The sequence below is a fragment of the Galeopterus variegatus genome, unplaced genomic scaffold (assembly GCF_000696425.1).
Source record: "Galeopterus variegatus unplaced genomic scaffold, G_variegatus-3.0.2 Scaffold4865, whole genome shotgun sequence".
NCBI classification, from domain to species: Eukaryota; Metazoa; Chordata; class Mammalia; order Dermoptera; family Cynocephalidae; genus Galeopterus; species Galeopterus variegatus.
Window position 1 is genome coordinate 48,602 of NW_007730976.1, and position 23,325 is coordinate 71,926.

At 36.2% G+C, this 23,325-nt stretch overlaps 1 protein-coding gene across 1 annotated transcript in view; it reads right to left on the reverse strand.

Annotated features, from left to right (window-relative positions):
• The window catches only part of ATAD2 (ATPase family, AAA domain containing 2), a 68,007-nt gene that overhangs the window by 29,778 nt on the left and 14,904 nt on the right, over positions 1–23,325 (reverse strand). Inside the window, exons 3-13 of the mRNA XM_008588506.1 lie at positions 18,922–18,971; positions 17,843–18,008; positions 17,292–17,394; positions 16,951–17,038; positions 15,381–15,581; positions 14,656–14,773; positions 8,552–8,659; positions 6,396–6,504; positions 5,774–5,889; positions 4,829–5,003; positions 3,147–3,235 (exon numbers count right to left, since the gene is read on the reverse strand). Of these exons, the coding sequence (XP_008586728.1) occupies positions 3,147–3,235; positions 4,829–5,003; positions 5,774–5,889; positions 6,396–6,504; positions 8,552–8,659; positions 14,656–14,773; positions 15,381–15,581; positions 16,951–17,038; positions 17,292–17,394; positions 17,843–18,008; positions 18,922–18,971 (1,323 nt within the window). The remainder of the gene's footprint in view (positions 1–3,146; positions 3,236–4,828; positions 5,004–5,773; positions 5,890–6,395; positions 6,505–8,551; positions 8,660–14,655; positions 14,774–15,380; positions 15,582–16,950; positions 17,039–17,291; positions 17,395–17,842; positions 18,009–18,921; positions 18,972–23,325) is intronic.

Consider the following 23,325-nt stretch of genomic DNA (forward strand, 5'->3'; position numbering starts at 1 on the left):
AGCGCCGCCGCGCTTCCCAAGCGGCGCACTGTAGCAGTGCGCCACCGGGCCGGCCCAAGGATTTAGGGTTTTAATTAAACTTATTTATTTTACATTTATATTCTTTTTCTCTTAGGCTGACAATCTTATTTCCTAATGACATTTACATAATTATTTATTTGCATTACTCTACAATACTATTACTAACAATAAGATATAGATACAGTTTAATCATCTTAAATGTGCTAAATTTCAAAAAAGCTTAATTTAACAAAAAGGTTTACTCTTAGATTTTTAACATCTTTGGTAAAAAAAACACTTGTGTGCTACACTTCTCTTAAAAATATACATATATTTGGGGCCGAGCCCGTGGCACACTCGGGAGGGTGCGGTGCTGGGAGTGCAGCAGCGCTCCCACCGCGGGTTTGGATCCTATATAGGGATGACCGGTGCGCTCACAGCGCTCACTGGCTGAGCACGGTGCGGCTGGTCTCAAAAAGGACAAAAAAAACCCAAAACATATATTTGAAATGGCATGTTTGCTTACTAAAATTATAATTTTTTGGTAAAATTCATCCAATCCCTTTATAACTGTTGCGAAATAGAATAAGTACTCAATTCACTTGCAAAGTGATGGTAGTATCGTTAAATATGTTTCTGCCTATTAACACAATATAAAGAACTCAAACAACTACACAATTAAAAAAAATCTAATTAAAAAATGGGCAAAAGAGATAATAGACATTTTTCAAAGGAAGACATACAAATGTCTAGTGGCCAACAGTTACATGAAAAAATGCTCAGCATCACTAATCATCAGAGAAATGCATATCAAACCTACATTGAGATATCATCTCACTCCTAGACCAGCCATTATTAAAAAGATCGAGAATAACAAATGCTGGTGAGGATGTGGGGAAAGGAGAACTCTTGTACACTGTTGGAGGAACTATAAATTGGCACAGCCATTATGGAAAACAGTATGGAGGTTCCTCAAACAATTACAGATAGAACTACCATATGATCCAGCAATCCCACTACTGGGTATACATCCAACGGAATGGAAATCATGTCAAAGGTATACTTGCACTCCTATGCTCATCACAGCTCTATTTACAATAGCCAAAATATGGAACCAACCTAAGTGTCCATTGACAGATGACTGGATAAAGAAAATGTGGTATATAAACACAAAGAAATACTACTCAGCCATAAAAAAGAATGAAATTCTTTTTCATGGCATGCAACATGGATGAGTCCAGATAAAATTATGTTAAATGAAATAAGCCAGGCAAGGAAAGAGAAATACCACATGTTCTCACTCATAACTGAGTGGAAGGAAGGGAGGGAGAGAGGACAGAAAGGAAAGGAAGGAAGAAAAAGAAAAGAACAATACATTGAACTTTCAGAAGGAGAGAACAAACCTAAGGATACTAGAGATGGGTGGAGGGAGGGGGTTTGGGGAGAGAGAGGTTGGGTAAGGGGCATAAAGAAAAATCATGATTTGTAATAATGAATATACTAATAATAAAAAATAAAAATTAAGGGCCGGCCTGGTGGCGCACTGGATAGTGCGCCGCTTGGGAAGCGCGGTGGCGCTCCCACCCTAGGGTTTGGATCCCACATACAGACCGGTTCCCGCTCACTGGCTGAGCGAGGCGCAGGAGCAACACCGAGGGTTGCAGTCCCATTGCCGGTCCCCGGTCCGGTACGGGGGCAACACTGAGGGTTGCGATCCGTTGCCGGACACGGAAAAAAGACAAAAAAAAAAAAAAGGAAGCGCGGTGGCGCTCCCACCCTAGGGTTTGGATCCCACATACAGACCGGTTCCCGCTCACTGGCTGAGCGAGGCGCAGGAGCAACGCCGAGGGTTGCAATCCCGTTGCCGGTCCCCGGTCCGGTACGGGGGCAACACTGAGGGTTGCGATCCGTTGCCGGACACGGAAAAAGACAAAAAGACAAAAAATAAAAAATAAAAAATAAAATAAATAAAATAAAAATTAAAAAACCACAATGAATACAGTACAGCTGATAACAATATGTGTCATATATAAAAAGTTTGTATGATTACTAATAGGACAATGCAAAAACAAAACCATTTTTGCCACAATACTTAACATTTTAATTTACTCACAGCAAGAGATGAAATTGTTTATCATTAAGTAAAGAAGGGCATCAGAATATAGTAAATATTGTTAGATGTTAGAAAAGTCAAAACCTACCTATCAATCACATACTATGTCTTGTTCATCTTCTATATTTTCTACAATATAAAACTATACTGGCATATATGAAGGCATGCAAACATTTGTTTTAGAGTATCCCAAATTAATTAAGCAACTACACATACCTCACGAGACCATTTGAAAAGAAGCTCTGAAAAACTGAAGATGAACTGAGACCAAAGTAATTTAGATACAAGTTGGGACAATGGGCTAGCTGATTAACTCACTCGGGAAAGTATGGTGCTGATAACATCCAAGGTCAAGGACTTGGATCCCTGAACTGGCCAGCCTCCAAAAAAAACAAGTTGGGACAGTGGCACTAGGAAAAGTGCTCCCTTGGATAAACAACTAATCATGGGGGGAAGGATGGTGGTGGTTATACAGTTTTCTTATCTTTCAAATGAGGAGGTTAGTCTAATATTAGAATCTTAATCTAATAGTAATGCCCTAAGACATAGTTTTTGGGGACCAGGCAGTGTCTTGAAAGCATCTGAATTAGTTGTCAACATATAAGATGTTTAACAATTTGAATATAAAATTTGAAACAGTAGAAAATCTGCTTTTCAAGTCTGGTTCAGCTTCTGTACCTCAATAATAAGTTGGCTATGCTCTTGTGATAGGACAGTAAGCCACATTCCCCACCACAGCCCCACTCTTACATTGGCTCATCTCACTCATTTCATTTGCCGTATCTCACTAGCCCATGGACATTTGGTTGCATTATGAGTTAAATCTTCAGTAGTCAAGACTTTCAAACCGAGTCCTGACATTCAGAACAGGTTCACTTTTTCATTTTGTAGTATATATTGGGGTACTACTACCAAAAAGGAAACTACTAATTTGTAAAGTTTCTTTCTCCATTTAACATTCTATCCCTTGTACAATGTCAATACAGCTCAGAATATAGGAAGAAAAGTAGAAGTGCCATCAAGCAAGTTTTACCTGTGAATTTGATCTTGCCTGCTTGACCGTACTGGAGCCAGACCATCAATTTCGTCAAAGAAAATAATTGATGGGCGCATCTGATAGGCCTAGAAAGCAGGTCCAGTGGTCGCGTGTTATCATAAAAAGCCTCGAGTATGTAGACAATATAAACCATTTTAATCCAGTTTCTTCAAACTTGCTTACCAGAATTTATAACTATTTATAATTCATAAATCTAAATGTAAATTCGAAGAACTACGTCTGAAGGATTCAGACTAAGTTACAATAACAGTTTATAATTTTATTTGCATTCTCAAATGGAAATATTCAAAATACATACTCCACTGGTTATATACCTTAGATTTCATACAGCTATAATTACTGGGACACACAAAATAATATCTATTAACGACTAACCGTGGAAACAAGACAAAGAATAAAAGACAATGATATAGTCTTCTTGCATGTCAGGATGGGAAAACATTATTTAGCAAGATACTATAATTTTTATCAATTTCAACACAGATAAAATAAAGAACCTCAGAGAGTTCCAAAAAGAGATTTAAAAATACTTGCAGCAATATGCCTCAGTAGATCAGAATGTATTATCTGACAATGTGCTGTCAATACAATCTGGAATATGAAACTGAAAGCCACTCTAGGGCAGAACTACTCTTCATCTCCCAAATTGAGAAATAATTGACTATTACTATCTAAGTATGAGACTACAATATTCTCTCTCGGTATGAGCTCTAAAACACCAAAGAACTTAGATCCAATTATTCCTTTCTCTTCTTTTTTTTTTTTTCCTTTTTGTCTTTTTTTCGTGACCGGCAACGGATCGCAACCCTCAGTGTCGCGCCCGTACCGGACCGGCAACGGTATCGCAACCCTGGGTGTTGCGCCCGCACCTCGCTCAGCCAGTGAGCGGGAACCGGTCTGTATGTGGGATCCGAACCCTCGGTGGGAGGAGTTCCAAAAAGAGATTTAAAAATACTTGCAGCAATATGCCTCAGTAGATCAGAATGTATTATCTGACAATGTGCTGTCAATACAATCTGGAATATGAAACTGAAAGCCACTCTAGGGCAGAACTACTCTTCATCTCCCAAATTGAGAAATAATTGACTATTACTATCTAAGTATGAGACTACAATATTCTCTCTCGGTATGAGCTCTAAAACACCAAAGAACTTAGATCCAATTATTCCTTTCTCTTCTTTTTTTTTTTTTCCTTTTTGTCTTTTTTTCGTGACCGGCAACGGATCGCAACCCTCAGTGTCGCGCCCGTACCGGACCGGCAACGGTATCGCAACCCTGGGTGTTGCGCCCGCACCTCGCTCAGCCAGTGAGCGGGAACCGGTCTGTATGTGGGATCCGAACCCTCGGCGGGAGCGCCGCCGCACTCCCAAGCGGCGCACTGTAGCAGTGCGCCACCGGGCCAGCCCATTCCTTTCTCTTCTGACTATAAAACTGTTCACTGTACGTTGGCGTTATCTTAATGTACAAAAGAAAATAGTCTAGAAAGATTACGTTGTATATTTGGCCTAATTCTTGTTCTTTTTTTTGGGGGGGGGAGGGGCTGATTTCTGAGTTTATTTACATGAAAAGTGACTAAACATAAGATTTATCTAATCCTTATACACTTACATCTGCATACATTACAGGACTATCTATATAGGTAAATTTTAATATCATACCTGATCAAACAGCAATCGTAGTTGTCTTTCAGATTCCCCTACCCATTTACTCAAACAATCAGCACCTTTCCTCATGAAAAATGCTACTCTTTTATCCCCTTGACTGCACTCATTAGCGAGTGCTCTAGCAACCAGAGTTTTTCCAGTTCCAGGTGGACCATAAAACAAACAACCTCTGTAAAATAATACATTAAATATTTTAGTACATTAAAAAGCAAAACTATTTTTAAAAAAATTAGAAACCAATTTCATGAATTCACTTAGTGAATAAAAAGGTATAAGACAACTGAAATGTAGTTTCATTCCACAAAGCACAATTTAAAACCTAGGAGTTAATATTGATACTATAAAATTAATATTGAAACTATAAGTAAACTTATTTTATTAAAATAAATATTTTATTTATTTTTATTTCAAACATATTTTCTCTTATTCATTCGTCATGCTTGTCATATCACCTTACCTTGTATAAGCAATCATATAACACAATCATATAAATCAATTTTTATGGGGGGAAAATGTATGTTTTAAGGAATGAGAAATGTAAAGAGAAAAATTCAAGGAGTGTGTTATTTCTTTCTGAATTCACTAAATTACTTTAAATAGGCATTTCCAACATTTCCTATAAGAAGTAAATGCTATTACTTAATTAATATCTTTCTGACTTTTTAAATTATAAAATTTATTTAAAATTCACCAATGTTTAACTGTGATTGATTTATGATACATTACTTTTATAATGGAAAAGAAAAAAGTTTACTAATTTTAAAGTTTACTTAAATCAGTATTTCTATACTGGGTGACTCAGGGAGAAAAGCTGTATAAGGAAAAGGGAATCAAGGACTAGGGTTTAAAAATGGGTTCATAAGTAAGATACAAGAACAAGAAGAAGCAATGGTAGCACAGCACAGATTCTGGCTAAAATTAAAAGTATAATTAAGTTACCTTGGAGGTTGAATTTTGAACTTTTCAAAGACTTCTGGATAAAGTAATGGAAACACCACCATCTCTTTTAGAGCTGCAATATGATTGGACAAGCCACCGACACTATCAAATCGTACCTGGGAATGAAAGTGAACATTGACATTCTCAGATTTGGAGTCAAAATTAAAATGTCACCCCATTCTTACACTATATATAACCTATACATAGTCAACCAAGCAACAGTATCTTAGTTGTGACCTAAAGATTTTTTAAAAATCTGTAAAGGTTAAAGTTTCTGATTTAAAAAAATCACTGGTTTCTTTTTTAACTTTAAAACTAAACTAGGGCCGGCCCATTGGCGCACTGGATAGTGCGCCGCTTGGGAAGCGCGGTGGCGCTCCCGTCCGAGGGTTCGGATCCCATATGCAGACCGGTTCCCGCTCACTGGCTGAGCGAGGCGCGGGAGCAACGCCGAGGCTTGCGATCCCGTTGCCGGTCCCCGGTCCGGTACGGGGGCAACACTGAGGGTTGCGATCCGTTGCCGGACACGGAAAAAAGACAAAAGACAAAAAAAAAAAAAAACTAAACTAAAACAAAGAACAATATTATAGTTTAAGCACACATTTCAAAACAGAGTACTCACTGAAGTATCTAGCTGCATTGGATCAACATCAGCAAGGCTTGCTCCAATTTTCATTCGATCTTTATAAAAGCCTTTTAATTCGTCTTTCCGAAAATTTAGTGGGAGGCACCTATTTAAAAAAATTATAAAACACATACACACACCCCGATCAACTTGCCTTCCTCCCCAAATTCCATGTTAGAATATTAACATTTTTCTTAAAAATTAAAAAATATTTAAATTTCAACTGGCACAATCTTGGAGATCATTTATTTCAATTTTCTTTATACATCCAGAACTTAAGTGTCAGAAATATTTGTCTGAAGCTTTATTATTAAAGAGATACAATCAAACAAAAATATCAAGTTATCCAGATGCCACAAGCAACATTAAGTAACTCATGGTGGAGAATTCAGATAGCACCAATATATATTATAATACTTGGGTCTAACATATACAGGGTATTTACCATTTTCCAGACACTTATAGTTTTAGGTGCTTTACCCATATTAAGTCATTAAATCCTCACAATAGTCTTATGAGGTAGGTATTTATCATTTTTCCCCTTAAGAAAAATCCCAAAATAAAGAAAGGTTAACTAATTTGCCCAAGGTCACTCAATTATTAAGTGGCAGGGCCAGGAATCAAATACAAGATCTCCAGAGCTGTAACAACTCTGCTATAACACCTCACAGTCCACCAGCATTTAGATCCACATCAATCTTCTCAAGCAAGAATGTACCACTATTTTCCTAACTACTTTCAAAAACAGTTATGGTAGGATGCAAAGAATATACAGTACCTAAAAGAACCTGCTCATATTATAGATGGAAAAGTAAAAACTGCTTATGTTGGAGAAAGATACCTGTACCAGAACACCTAAGCAAAGAATGACTGCTGCAGCTGAACACAAGTAAAAGCAAACCATGTTCACCCCAAGTGACAATTCTTGCTAGCCTCAAACTCCACAAGGAATTTATACTGTGAAATCTAAGAAGGACAGGTTTTCAATTGTTGCTTCTTAAAGGGAATTTCTTAAATAATTCTTAAGAATATATAAAATTGAATAATATAAAATACACACAGGATTAGATGCATATTTCTATGAACTAAGGCAAAGAAAAATCCAAGTAGTCTACATATCCAGCTTTTGGATGATCTCATTCATTGTTGTCCAGTAGACATGAGATTTAAGCCACAAATGTAATTTAAAATTTTCTATTAGCCACATTAAACAAAAAAAGTAAAATTAATTTTAAGAATATTTTATTTTGTTTATCATTTCAACATGCAATTATTTTTAAAAATTGAGATATTTTACTTCTTTTTTTGGTGCTGTCTTTGAAATCCAAGCATGTATTTCATACAACAACTTACAGTATAACTCACTTCAGACTAACTACATTTCAAGTACTTAACAGCCACATGTTGCCAGTGGCCACTGTATTGGACAGGGCAGAACTAACATGATAAATAAAAGAGCAAAGCTTAGGGATACAATGAATGATTGGTTTGCATGCCCCTTCAACTTCTTTGTCAAGCATTATCTTCCACTCTAAGAATCTTTTTTTTTTTTTTTTTTTTGGGGGCTGACCAGTATAGGGATCCAAACTTTTGATTTGGTTTTATAACACCATGCTCTAACCAACTGAGCTAACCAGCTAGATAACTCTAAGAATATTTTATTATTAAAATCCAAGCACTGCATTTTCATTCACCACCCACATCTGTAAAATGAGAACAATCCTTGCTTTATCTATTTCATGTAATTATTATGAAAACCAAATGAGTTGGGTAGTATATGTGGACTTACATACAAGAAGTTATAAATGAGTAAATCCTTCAATTTTACTTAAGAGTTCCACAATAAAAATGTGTTATTATAATAAGCAGAAACTTTTTTTGAAACGAAAAAATAATTATTTCCTAAGTCAGTGTTTCACCAAGCAACATTTTGGGATTTATAATGGTTTGGCAAGAAATTGTAACCATATGTTCTAACCTATTATTTGTTTCAACTGCAGATATTTCTAACAAGACATAATCTGGTTTATACATTATACTGTTGTGCAACTTTTTAATCAGCCAAGCTGTACCTATTCCCAAATATTCTGTTTTCTCACCACTTTTTTAAAAAGATAGCTGTTAGTTTAAAAAAGCATCAATACGGCACATACCTATTGATAGCTCTATTACGGCTCCTTTTTCTTCGCCTCTCAAAGTGTTGTTCATCTTCAGAAGAGGAAGATGAAGTAGAGTCACTACTGTGGATTGCATGCTTTCGCCTAAAGAGAAAAATTGAAATCATGATGAGAGGACAGGAAAAATAAGGCACAAGATGCAAGCGCCAGAGATACCTAATGATCCAAAAAGGTTTATCATAAAAGTAATACATTTGCTGAACCACTGAAGTAAGCATTGTTGGCTGAATCTTTTGAAAGGAATAAAAGACTTGGATAACTGAGAGAAAGGGGAAAAAAGACAGGAGGCTGTGGTAGAGCTGACCATCAAATGTTCATTAAGACAGGAGATAACCGAGGCGGAGCAACTTCTTAGTCTTGCTATGTATCAGTTATTCTCAAGGAAAAAGGTGAGATAAAGAGGGTATTAGAATCTTTGGAACTATGATTTGAAAAACTTTTCAATATTATACTATACATAATTTAACATTTGCGAGGAAACTGCCTATTTTGAAATGTCAAATAACTTTAAAAGAAGGATATGAGTTTATGTGAACAAAAGGGGATCAGGAAAGGTTTAAAAAAATGCTGGGAAACAGGGAGGAATAAGATGGCCTTTTACCTATAGTGTATCATCAACTGTAAATTCACAACTTGTCACTTAACAGCTATGTAAATGTGGATGAGTTACCCAACCAATATGAATTTTCTTACTTACAAAAAAATAAAAATACTATCAAATTCCTACTTAGGCTGTTAGTAATATCAAATAATATGCCAAGTGCTATACATATACAAAAAATTTTCGAATCACCTCTACCTTTTGACAGTTGCAAAAGACTCCCAGAAAAAAGAGACTGTGGCTGATGAAACCTTTTAATCATTTTATTGGCTCAGAGACTAGAACTTTTCCTGAGTGAGAGTACAATCACGGTAAGTAGGTATTTCCAAAAATATATAAAATGGTCAAAATCCATTATCTGCATAAGGTAGGTCTGGAATCTCATATCTAAACAACTCTGAAAACAAGTTTTTTCATTATTGACTTATGACCAAAACATGACCTGAAATGGCACAGGCAATTTATAGTCCCAATTTGTCCCACTTACTAAAATTATCCATATGCTTTACTATAAAATTATTAATGTATCTGACTATACAGTGCTAGCTCAGACAACCCTAGAGAGTTAATGTTACCATACTACACATGTTACATGTTGTCTTTATAAATCCACCCCAAAAACCTGAATTCTGAAACACAAATGGCCCCAGGGATTTTGGATAAAGGGTTGAGGAAACACAGAAATAAATGAAAAAATAATCCTCCACCCATCCACCTACCAAAGACCATTTCTGGGATCAGTCTAAACTAAAACTATGTAGTACAAGTCGGCAATTTTATATGAAAGACTAACTTATTTAACATTACCATTAATGTTATAATACATTCTAACACGTATACATAATTCACATAATTGTATATGAATTCACATAACTAAAACTAAATTCGCAATTAATAAAGAGGACTAAGACTTACTGACTGCATCCTATACTAGGTACTCAACATATTAACTCATTTAATCTTCTTTTTTCCCCCAAGTTTTTTATTTTATTATTTTTTTTAATGTTTTGTTTTGTTTTTTATTGGTTATGATTATTCATGGGGAACTCATTTAATCTTAACTAATACTTTGGACAAGTACATTATTAGCAGGCTCATTTTATAGTCTGGGCCAATGTGGCTTGCAGGTTAAATAACTTGCTCAAAATATCAGAATAAGTCACTAAAGGTGTCAGAATTCAAACCTATGTCTATCTATTCTAAAAATCCACATTATATACTCTACTACACTGGTGATTTTGAGTTTTTTATTTCACAAACCAGTAAAGTTATAAGCAAACAACAATAAAACCCTGTGGACCGACATAAGGTATCCAATATTTGATTTGCTGAGTAGGGATTACATTTAAATTTCAAAGTATAGTTTAATAGAAAACACATAAGCACTTAACATGTGACAGGTACTATTTTAATGATTTACATGTATTAGCTCATCTAATTCTGACAAAACTATGAGATAAGTGCTGTTCTCTCCATTCTACAGATCAAAAACTGAAGCACAAAGAGGTTAAATAGCTTGCCAAAGCTCATTAATAAGTGCAAGAACTGAGCTCTGAATCTAGACAGTACTAGTCATGGATCCAGGTTCTTAGCTCTATACTATATAAAGGCCATTATTTCAGTATTAAAAAAATTCTAAACACATATCCACACCTGCTCATTTTCTCCCCATTTTACTGAAAACCAGTGAACAATCTGGCACAGACATGCACTGGACAAGCACTTTAAACTTAACCAGAGCTTCGACTTCTTGCCAGTTCTAGTTCTTTGACAAGAGATAAGGCGTATTTTGAAATATTGGTGAAGCAATTGTGCTATTACATTACCTTGTTGTTCAAAGGGACTAGGCTTGTTCCAGAAACAGCAGACTGGAGCAAAAACTAAACCTTGAATTACTAGAGGTTAGCAACCATAGAGGAGAAAGAATCCTGCTTAAAGGCAGCATTCCTGAAACTCTGCTATAATAAGTGTGCTGAGAGACCCTTGGAAGATCCTGCATTGTAGTTGAAAGGTTTCTTGACCACTTGCCATCAATACTAAAAGCAATGTTCAAATGATTCTTTGTATATGTGCTTTCTTTCCATCCCTCAGTAGTTGAAGTAGTACATGAGCTATAAACAGAAGCTGGTCTCTTCAAGAAAAAGTCAAAAGGCTAAGCAAAATGGCCACTTTAAGGTTGCTAGAAAGGATGAGATCTTCATAATATCTTAGCCAGAAAGTTAAGGAAAAAAAAAAATGGTTTAAAGGGCTACATTCAAAAGGTCATGTAGTAACAAGTGCTGGCAAGGATGTGGAGAATTTGCTTGTGGGAATGTAAAATGGAGCAGTCACCTTAGAAAACAACCTGGTGGTTCCTCAAAAAATTAAACACAGAATTAGCATTTGATCAGGCAATTCCACTCCTAGGCCTATATATACAAGGGAAATGTATATACATATGAAAACATATGTCCACACAAAAACTTGTACACAAATCTTCATAGCAGCATTATTCATAATAGCCAAAGTGGAAACAGCCCAAATGTTTATAAGCTGATAAATGGATAAAAAATATGATATATCCATGCAATGGAATCTTATTTGGCAATAAAAAAGAATGAAAGAATTAGTACAACCTTGAAAATGTTACACTAAACAGGAGAAACCAGTCACAAAAGATCCCACTTATATGAAATACATAGAATAGGCAAATCCTACAGAGACAGAAAGTAAATTATTGGTTACTTAGGGCTGAGGGGGATGGAGAGATTAGAGGTTGATAACTAAAGAGTCCGGGGCTTCTTTTTGAGGTGATGAAAATGTTCTAAAATTGTTCATGGTGACAGCTGCACAACTCTGTGAATATACTAAAAGCCATTCGTTTAAATGGTGTACTATATAATGCGTGAACTGTACGGTATGTGAAGTATATCTCAATAAAGATGTTACCACACACAAAAAGTTAAAAACAGGTTTTCTAAAACAACACCAGAAGGCCAGCAAATCAAATAATGTGACTCAGAGGACAGTTTAATCTCTTATTTCATACTTCAATTTAAATATGTCAGAATCCTCCATTAGTTTACGAGATCCAAGGGCAGGAATCCTGCCTTGGTCATTTTTATATCCATTATGCTTGGCACATGTTAGTATACAAACATTTGTTAAATAATTGGAGGGGAAGAAATCCTGCACTAAGGAGCTACTCAAATATAAGACACTTTCCATAGGGAAAGACTGGACACCATGAAGCAAATATAGAAGCTCATGAGCACTAAAAAGGGGGGAAAAAAAAAATCCTATGTTTTTCATGATACATTGTATGTGGCAGGTAACTGCAGAGATAGCCATTCAACAAGAATCTTACTTCTAGGGGCCGGCCTGTGGCTCAGTTGGGAGAGTGTAGTGCTGATAACACCAAGGCTATGGGTTCAGATCCCATATAGGAATGGCCGGTTGCTCACTGGGTGAGCGTGGTGTTGACAACACCAAGTCAAGGGTTAAGATCCCCTTACCAGTCGTCTTTAAAAAAAAAAAAAGAATCTTACTTCTAGAAGCATAAATCCTTTAAAGATGGGAGAAAAATTTAAATCTCAGAGTAACTGCCAGCCTCTTACTTTTGCAGGATCAAATAGAGGACTGCCCCTTGATCCAGGTAACCAAGTTGCTCTTGTCCCGTGCTTGATGGTGGTGGGGATTCCAGGGAACACTATATCTTCCTCTCCTTTTCTGAAGATCGTTACATTTCACTACCAAAACAGAGGTCTTTAACAATATCCTAAGGGGCCTATGAGAATACTGACAATGTAGCCTCCCTTTAAGTGTAATTGATCTTGGAAAGGCCTGACAGGTTGAGTTTGTCTTCATGATCCTCCATCCTTCTGGGTCCCAGTCAGGTGAAAAGGGATGATTGAACAAAAAATCTAGAATGTTCATCTGTGATGCTGGCAATGAAATTAAAAGACCCAGGGACACAGTAGTATTTATTTTTCCTAAAAGAGGTAAATCTTCAGCACTTAAAAAGGTGCTGCCTGGGCCGGCCCGGTGGCGCACTGGATAGTGCGCCGCTTGGGAAGCGCGGCGGCGCTCCCGCCCGAGGGTTCGGATCCCACATACAGACCGGTTCCACTCACTGGCTGAACGAGGGACGGGAGCAGCGCCGAGGGTTGCGATCCCGTTGCCGGTCCCCAGTCCAGTACGGGGGCAACACTGAGGGTTGCGATCCGTTGCCGGACACGGAAAAAGACAAAAGACAAAAAAAAAAAGGTGCTGCCTTCCAAGACCTAAATCAGATAGTCTGCTTCCCCAAGGAGATGTTCAAGAACTGTTCAAATAGTTGAACTCTCTTAAGTCTTCGGTCTTCTGAGCAAATTAATATTAGGACAAAGTATACGTTCCCACACCAATGTCATTTTTGATTCTGACTTTTTTTTTTTTAAAAAGATGACCGGTAAGGGGATCTTAACCCTTGACTTGGTGTTGTCAGCACCACGCTCACCCAGTGAGTGAACCGGCCATCCCTATGTGGGATCCGAACCCGGGGCCTTGGTGTTATCAGCACCGCACTCTCCCGAGTGAGCCACGGGCCGGCCCCTTGATTCTGACTTTTTAATCATCTCTCTCATTCATGAACTTCCATAATGTTACTATTACCCCAATTGTTGCAATGCATCAGAAAATGTTTCATTAGGGCCGGCCCGGTGGCGCACTGGAGAGTGCACCGCTTGGGAGTGCGGCGGCGCTCCCGCCGAGGGTTCGGATCCCATGTGGAGACCGGTTCCCACTCACTGACTGAGCGCGGTGCGGGCGCAACACCAAGGGTTGCGATCCCATTACCGGTCAGTAAAAAAGACAAAAAGGAAAAAAAAAAGAAAATGTTTCATTACTTAGGAGAATGAGGAATTATTAAGAATTACCTCTTTGGGACTTAAATTTGACAGACAAGCAACAACTGTTGGGATGAAGAAAGAGAAGAAACCCACAAATAATTTAATGGTCAAAGAAAATGAATTATTTTCTACAGTATAAGAGAAACAAATATAAAATAGATCCAAAAAAAGGATAACCAAAGTCATGAGAAGTCTAGAAGCTACGTAACTTAGGAACATTTGACATAGTAGGAAAATATGTCTGTGAAAGTATGTGAAGACTAAACCTATACTGTAATTTAATGTGAAGATTAAAATGAAACAATCTTTGTAAAATGCTTAACACAGAGCTAGGAATACAGTAAACACGGAATGAATGATAGCTCTATTATTAAAGTATGGAACAATGGAATAAACTACCTTATCAAGGTAGTTACTAACACTTCCTATTAGTGGAAGCAAAAGCAAAAACTAGTCAGTGGGATTAGAGTACTAAAGGCATAGAGCTAAGCTCTCCCAAATGTATAATTCTAGAATTTATCCTAGTACACCCAATCCTAAGACTCTAGAATCCTGCCCTAACATAGCTACAATTATGTTGTCATAAATCGATCACTCTTTCAGAACCAAACCTGTTCATCTGTTTACAATAAGGACTTCTTGGTCCCGCAGAAGATAATCGATATCTTGGTCTTGCAGGAGAAGCTGGGCCACTATAAAATATGTTGGGCTTTCTCTGATGACGAGGTTCTAAAAAAAGAAATACATATATAACATATAAATACGTATAAAGATAATTTTGCTTTCTATTTAAATACTTACAAAGGTGGCTGTCTTCCATGAAAGTACTAGTAAATATCTCCTATGGAATATTTTACTGTCTATGTTTTAAATCACTTATGTCTGCAGGGTTGCTGTTGAAAATATGCATAGCAGACACCAACCAACCAAAACACACACTGGCCATAAATAACCACTGTGATTGCACAGATGCCTAACAGATGATTATCAGCCATGCATGTAAAATGCTCAGAGTACTGAGGTACAATGTTAACATAAATCAGAAGTAGTCCTGCCTATATAAACTGACAAAATAAGTAGAAAACTGTGCAATCTAAAAGACAGACATGAAATGTCCAAATAGCCCAATTATTTGCTTTGGTCAAGGCTAACATTTAATTTTCTTTGGAAGAAATGACTTCTTGCAAATATAGGATAGGTTAAGACAACAAACATGAATATTCAGCAAAATGAAAATATGAAAAATACCAAAAAACAAGAATAACAGAGAAGGGACAGTAAAGATAAAGATAATGTAGTTACATCTTCTCCTGGAAAAAATATGTACAGCACTTACTTTCCAGTGGAGCCTGGTAATAAACAGCAGCTTTTCTCTGTCTAAGATAATATCGTTTCTGATTATCTTCCTCTCCATCTTCTTCATCTTCATCATCATCTTCTTCTTCATCGTCATCATCTTCTTCATCATCGTCATCATCTTCTTCTTCATCTTCACCATCATCTTCATCTTCTTGGTCTTCACCCTCTTCAGATGATTCTACAAATAAGAAATATTTACTTCCAGAAGAACACTCACCCAAATGTTAATTTTTAACATAGGGGAGTTGGGACAAAAAGAGAACCCCTTCTTTTCAAATTTATCTACTCCTAGATTGTTCACAGAAAGAACTTGTAATTCTTTTGCAATATTAAATGGAGATTTTTGTAAAATGAGGTTAAAAATTGCAGAATTAAAAACACCTAGAGCAGAGGAACAGTTAGTTTATCAGACAGAGAGAACAAATCTATGGTTATTAGTGTGGGGAGGGGGAAGGGGAAAGATTGGATAAGGGGCATAAAGAATAAGTATGATTTGTAACAATGAATATGCTAATAAAAATTAAATTTTAATAAATAAATAAATAAAAACATTTAGAGGAAGGGAAAAAAAAAAGGAAGTAGAGAAAGAATTTTGAAGGCTGTTTGTGAGTACCAAACTAAAATTTACAGTGTCCTTTGAATTTTATTTTATTTTATTTTTTAATTTTTTTTTAAAAAGATGACCAGTAAGGGGATCTTAACCCTTGACTTGGTGTTGTCAGCACCACGCTCACCCAGTGAGCAAACCGGCCATCCCTATATGGGATCTGAACCCGTGGCCTTGGTGTTATCAGCACCACACTCTCCCGAGTGAGCCACAGGCCGGCCCTGAATTTTATTAACATGGGTGACTATACTTAAGCTTCCAAGTTAATGTAACATGTTGACAAGTGTTTTTGTCTCCTCACTTAGCTTTTGCCTTTTAAACGTAATACTCCATCCAGCTCTTCTGGCTGCCATTGAGTTACATGCAGCAAATAATCTACTTATGATGATGGTAAAACACCCTCACCAAACATTTAAAATGCATTTCAGAAAACCAGTTTTCACTGAAGAAAAGTTCTAATAGATTATGGTAATAACTCCTAAATGGAATAGCAAAACTTAAGGTTATTTACCTTTTAACTAAAAGGGAGAGATATATGATGTATTGTGTGTATATGAATTATACAAGCAAAACAATGCTATTTGCTTTAGAATCGTTGATTTCAGAGGGCTGGCCAGTTAGCTCAGTTGCTTAGAGTGTGGTGCTGATTAACATCAAGGTCCAGCGTTTGATCCCTGTACTGGCTGGCCAGCCACCACAAAAAAATGAACAAAAAAGAATTGTTGATTTCAGTTACCTTCCCAAACAAAACATACTATCCCTTTAAGCCTTCCCCTGCCCCCACTTTTTTCTTTTAAATTATAACCAATCCTCTGATTTTTCACAAACTACCATAAACGTCACAGCTTCTGAATAAAAAGGCTACTTCCTACTAAATCCTACTAAATAAAAAGTACTTAAATTCAAACCCAGAAGACAGAAAACAAGAGAAAAGACTAACCTACACTGCCTTCTTGATTATCAGTTGTTTCTTCATCAGCTCTTTGAATACCTTTTCGTTTTCCTCTTGTGTACATATTAAGATTGCCCTAAAAATGTTTAAGTAAAAGCCATTAACATTTAGTATATATTTATTTAAAAATTCAGTAGGACCCTCCAATCTTGCTTAAAATGAAGATATTTATAGCTATGAACTCTTAAAACTCTAGCAGTACCTAGTGACTGATCAAACAAATGCTGAACAAAGTGATGAATAATTTAACCAAAAATGGATTAGGTACCATAAGAAAAGATCAAACTGGAAATTATTAAATCATCCCCTTAATGGAAGAATATATTTACTTCTTCTGTTTCATTAAATGCTCCCAAGTCTCCAAGTTCTCTCATTCGTTGTCTACGCATTTTCTTCATGTCATCCATTTTTTGAAGTACAGCTTCAGCAGTGCTTTAAAAAAATTGATATAAAAACTAAAATTGTAAAAGAGTAGTAGATTTTTAAAAACTTAAAAATTTTTCTTCCATTGTAATCTTTTGATGCTAGAGTTTGAAATATTTCTATAAGAAGCATTGATTTACTTGTGTAAAAATATTTTAAAATTTATTTCCAAGAATTTAAACATATAGGAGAGTATGAGGATATGGAAACTATCTGGGACTTCTGCTCAATTTCTCTGTAAACCTAAACCTAATATAAAAATAAAGACTATTACTTAAAAAAAAAATAGAATTTAAACATATATAGAATCATTACAAAGACCTGTAATAATCATTTTCCTTTATGCTTTACATAAACTGAATGCATTAAACGTTTAGGCTGGTCGAAATTCATGATCTCTCCCCAACAAAAAGTTTTTGTTAGATAAATCATCTTGATCTAAAGAATTTTTACTTACTTTGTTATAAGTTTGTTAAATAGCACGGATTGGTTCACAGTATTATAACGACTTCTAATCCTACAACTGCGGCGAACTTCAATGTCACCATTCTCTTCATGCAAGTGTCCTGTAGTTTCAACAATGTTTCTAGTTCTCAATGACCGAGTAACTGGAATCACTTTGTCTTCACACATATTTACATAAAAATAAGTAGAAAGATTTGAAGTAATAGTATTTATAAAACAATTCTAAAATGAAAAATTGAATAGCTATACTTCCATGTAAAAAAAAATTATAGTATCTTAATCTTACCTTTCTTAAAAACATTAGAAAACAAAAATAAAGTTACAACATACACCTACCATATGATCCAGCCCTTCCACTCCCAAGAGAAGAGGAAAGATATGTAATACAAAGATTTGTACACAAATGTACAAAGCAGCTCTGTGATAGCCCCAGACTGGAAACAACCCAAGTCTATCAAAAGATGAAGAGATAATCAAACTGTAGTTTATCCATATAATGGAATACTATTCAACAACAAAAAGCAACACCATGGATGATACTCAAAGCAATTATGCTGAGTGAAAGAAGCCAGACAAAAAAGAAAGTATAATGTATGATTCCATTTATATAAAACTCTACATGATGCAAATTAATCTATAGTGACAAAAAGCAGATTGGTGGTTAATCAGGAATTGTGTGTGTTGTGGGGGGGTAGTGGAGAGCGAGGAAAGGAGCTGGAAGAACCTGAAGAGATTATAAAGGAGCCTAAAGACACTTTTGGGAGTGATGGTTACCTTCACTATCTTATTTTGGTGATGGTTTCATGGCATATACTTATGTCAAAACCTAACAAATTCAGGCTGGCCAGTTAGCTCTCTTGGTAGAATGTGGTGCTAATAACACCAAGGTCAAGCAAGGGTTAAGACCCCTTTACCGACCAGCTGCAAAAAAACCCCCAAAAACAAAAACAAAAAGCCTAACAAACTGTACACTTTAAATATGTACAGTTTATTGTATATACCTCAGTAAACCTGTAAACAAAATACTAATTACATGTTTTAAAAATCTGAAATGCCTTTAACATTTCTTACCTTCTTTGTACTCTTCTTTTTTTTTATCAGCCTGCTGTCTGGCCAACTGCCTATATAAAAATATATATATAAAATAATTCAAAATAATTGACATAACTTTAAACACTATATTGTATAATGCCACAAACTACGACAAAAAGTTAAATCAGCCTGGAGAGTAAATACTCAGATACCTAAAAACCTAAAAAACACTGACAAAAGCAGCTTGAGAATATCTATGCTTAAGTTACAACTAAACAAAGTCTAAGAAACCTGTGTTAAAATTCAGTGATATATGCATTAACCTCTAGCCAAACAGAATTAATCAAATAAAAGTACCTTACTTGAAATAAAAAATGAAGTCCTTAGCCTAAGTATTTAAGTATAGTTGAACTAAGCATTAAGCAAAAACAAGACAATGTGTTTTATGCCACAGGGATATAGCGCTCCGGTATCCTTAAGAAATTTACTATATAAACAGAACTAATGCCCCTTAGTGATACATTAATAGTCTTTTAAGAACATGTGCTGGTTACAATCTTTACATGACAAGCATTATTATTATTCACATGTAGAAACAGTCTCATTTGCAAATCAGATGTCCCACCTACAAACTGGCAGACAGAATCTACCGAATTGGAAAGAACATTTTCCAAACCTTGAAAAAACAGTCCACTCACCTTTTTTCAAAAACCCACTGAGCAAACAAAACTAAAAGATCAGAGGACCAAGACTTAGAAAAACACAGAAAGATTTGAGTAACTGTGCCACGAGGGCAGGATCTACATATTTCTTTGATTCTGGGGTTCTTAACTAGGGTCCAGTGATCGTGGATGGTCTGTAGGGGTGCACAAAACCTCTGAAGTAATGTTTGAACTTGAGTGTATACGCAATTTTCTAAGGAAAAAATTATTAACTTATTTTTAGTGACTCAATTCTTGGACAGGCTGGATCTGTTAATCAACTTATATATCAAGCTATTTGCAAGCGGGTTGGTTTATACATGCAGGAATCCTTTCAAATATTACAATTTAAAATAAAATGAAACCATCTTACCCAGATGAGTTAACTCACATAATCTCATGACAATGTAAATCATCACTAATTCCTTACCTCTCTTGGAATACAGGTAAGAACCAAGAACAAAATTAAAACCTTTGAGCAATCCATCTACAGGGTCAAGGCTTAGTTCATTCACAGGCTCATAGATTTTTCTCATACAGGAGCCCATCTCTCCACATCATGTAGGTCTGCACATTTTCTAAACCAGGCCCCTCTTAGATGCTAGGAACATAATGATTAAAGCAGTATTTTTCTTTTCCTTTTTTCATCTGCATGGGTAAGGAAGTGCTTTTATCCTCGCAGGGGCTGGTAAACTTTCTTAAATCACTAGTAAATATTTCAGGCTCCAGAGCCATACAGTCTCTGTCACAACTACCTTAACATTGTAGCATGAAAGTAGCCATAGACAAAATCAATGTGCATGGCTTTGTTCCAATGAAACTATTTACAAAATCAGGTGGCTGGACTTTGCCAACTCCTGCAAATCTGATGAAAGCCATGGATCCTTTCTCTCTAGAAAATTGCATATACACTCAAGTTCAAACATTACTTCAGACATTTTGCGCCCCCCCCCTACAGACCATCCATGATCACTGGACCCTAGTTAAGAACCCCAGAATCAAAAAAATATATAGATTCTGCCCTCATGGCACAGTTATTCAAACCTTTCTGTGTTTTTCTAATGATCTTGGTCCTCTGGTCTTTCAGCCCCAAATAGATTGAAAACAAAGAGTGGAAAAAATAACAAGAAAGGAAAGAAGGAAAAATATTACTAAAGTCAGGCATACTGAAAAGGATAAGAAACAGGAAACGTAAAGCAGAACTCAAAAATACTGTAGGCCATTTTATATTACACTTACACAAATCAATCCTGATGTTACCACTATATAAAATAATAAACAGCCCGTAATGGCCAGCGGCCAAAAAGTAAAAGTAAAAATAATAAATAAATAGGTAATAATATACAGTATTTTAATAATGATCTCAATACAGGGAGATGATTTTTATATGGGAATTCTTTTCACAGAAGACATACAAATGGCCAATAAGCACATAAAAAGATACTCAACATTATCAGCCATTAGGGAAATGCAAATCAGAATGACAATGAGATACTTACACTCACTAAAATGGCTAACACCAAAGACAGATTATGACAAATGCTGACAAGGACGTGGATAAATTGGAATCCTCATACTTGCTGGTGGGAATGTAAAACGGTGCAACTGCTGTGGAAAACAGTTTGGCAGTTCCTCAAAACGTGAGTATTACCATTTGACCCAGCAATTCTACTCCTAGGTATATACCCAAAAGAATTGAAAACCTATGTCCACACAAGAATTTGTACACCAATGTTCATATCATTATTCATAATCGCCAGCAAGCAGAAAAATCCAAATGCCCACCAACTAATGAATAAATAAACAAAATGTGGTATATCCATACTATGAAATCTTATTCAGCAATAAAAAGAACTAGTATTGATAGATACCACAATATAAATGAACCTTTATACCAAGTGAACGAAGCCAGACACTAAATGCCATATATTGTATGATTCCACCTATATGAAATATCCAGTCAAATCCATACAGACAGAAGGTAGGTTAGTGCTTCCCAAGGGGCTGGGTGTCGGGGGAAGCTAATGGGTACAGGGTTTCTCTTTGGGGTAATGAAAATATTTTGAAATTAGATCACAATATTGTAAATATATTAAAACCACTGAATTGTATGTTTTAAAATCATGAATTTTATGGTTAGGTGAATTATCTCAATAAAGCTGTTTTTAAAAAATAATAAAAAAATAGGACAAGGGTTTGGATTCCCAACTGGCCAGCCACCCCCTCCCAAAAAGATATGAATTCAACATATTTTAGAAGGAATCTAATTAAAAATACCAAGTCACTCATCTTTAAATCCAGATCAAAAAGTGCTTATTGTAAATACACTCCCTTAATACCTTTCTAGCATAAAGCCCACCACACTGTTTCACAAACCTGAATAATGTACAGATCCTTTTAAAGGTAAAAACTTTGAGGACTTAATAATATTAAATCTGTTGTATGACTATGTAAAGCCAAACAAGATATAAGTTCACGTATAAGTTTTATACAAATAAAACTATGAAAGCAACCACCAACAAAAAATATTAACATAATATTGAGATTGGCTGAAATGAAATAGCCATTTGCTGTGTGAACATAGTACTGATTACTATCAGCTTCTCTTGACTTTGGCATGTTGTGCATCATATTTGTTATGCACAGCTGTGTATCATGATGACTCAACTCACCCACTTCTTTTTATCTGAAGTGCTCCAAAACCTTTATTTAAACAGCATATCATAACATCACATCATGTGGCGTTCTCTTGGAAGATGTATCACTTATATATAAAGGGATACATCATGAACCTGAGATAACTAAAGCAGTACTACTTGCTGCCAATTCAATTGTAATCACAAATATAGGGCCTGAAATTTTATGGCAATTCTCTATAAGGTAGCAATTTAGGTGATCCAGAATGTTTATTTTATTTTATTTTCACAAAGAAGAATGGTGGGGGTGGGGTGAGGGTAGCTGAGGTGGGGAGGTAGAGAGGAAAGTGGGCAATCCAGGAGGGAGGCTAGCAGGGCCTGAGGACAAGAGTTTGATGTAGAATGTTTATTTTTATTTTAGATCATGAAAAATAATTTTTAAATTCTCATAGAGAATTCGTAGACCACTCTCCCAACCCCAAGAATAAACCTGAAGAAGTCAAGTTTCAGAAACACTGGGCTAGCTCATATTGTATTTCCTCAATTCTAAGTTGTACATTTCCCCCCCATTTTAACATCTCTGAAATTCAAATGTCTTACAATTGGTGGCATGTCACAGTTTAACTGTCAGTGTTTTTTCCTTCTTAGTGCCTCATAAAACCATGTTATATGTTTCAATTGCTGTTACTGTGGATTTCATGAAATACAGTAGTAAACACTCCATAAGTAAGATGCAAATTAAAATATATATATAATAGACTGATTAAATAACTGAAAAAATAACAAAAACTCAGAAACTCCTTTGCTGCTGGACAGCTTGCAGGACGGGATGTACCCAGACCACCAGCAGGTGAGCTTCAGAAGGTGTGGGAAGCTGAGGGGGCCTGGCATTGTCACCCTGCAGCACTCTCAGTTTTTCTTTCCTTTCCTAAAATCTTCCCAGGTTGCCAGAGCCAGGCCTTGCCTGCTCATTGCAGCTTTGAGCCAATCCAGTCTTGCCAGCCATAGGGAAAGTGTGTGTGCTGGGATGAGGGCCAGGATCTGGGGCCCAGTGGGCCAGCCAGGTGGCAATACCGTCCTGTACTTGAGGAAATGCCATACTTAGG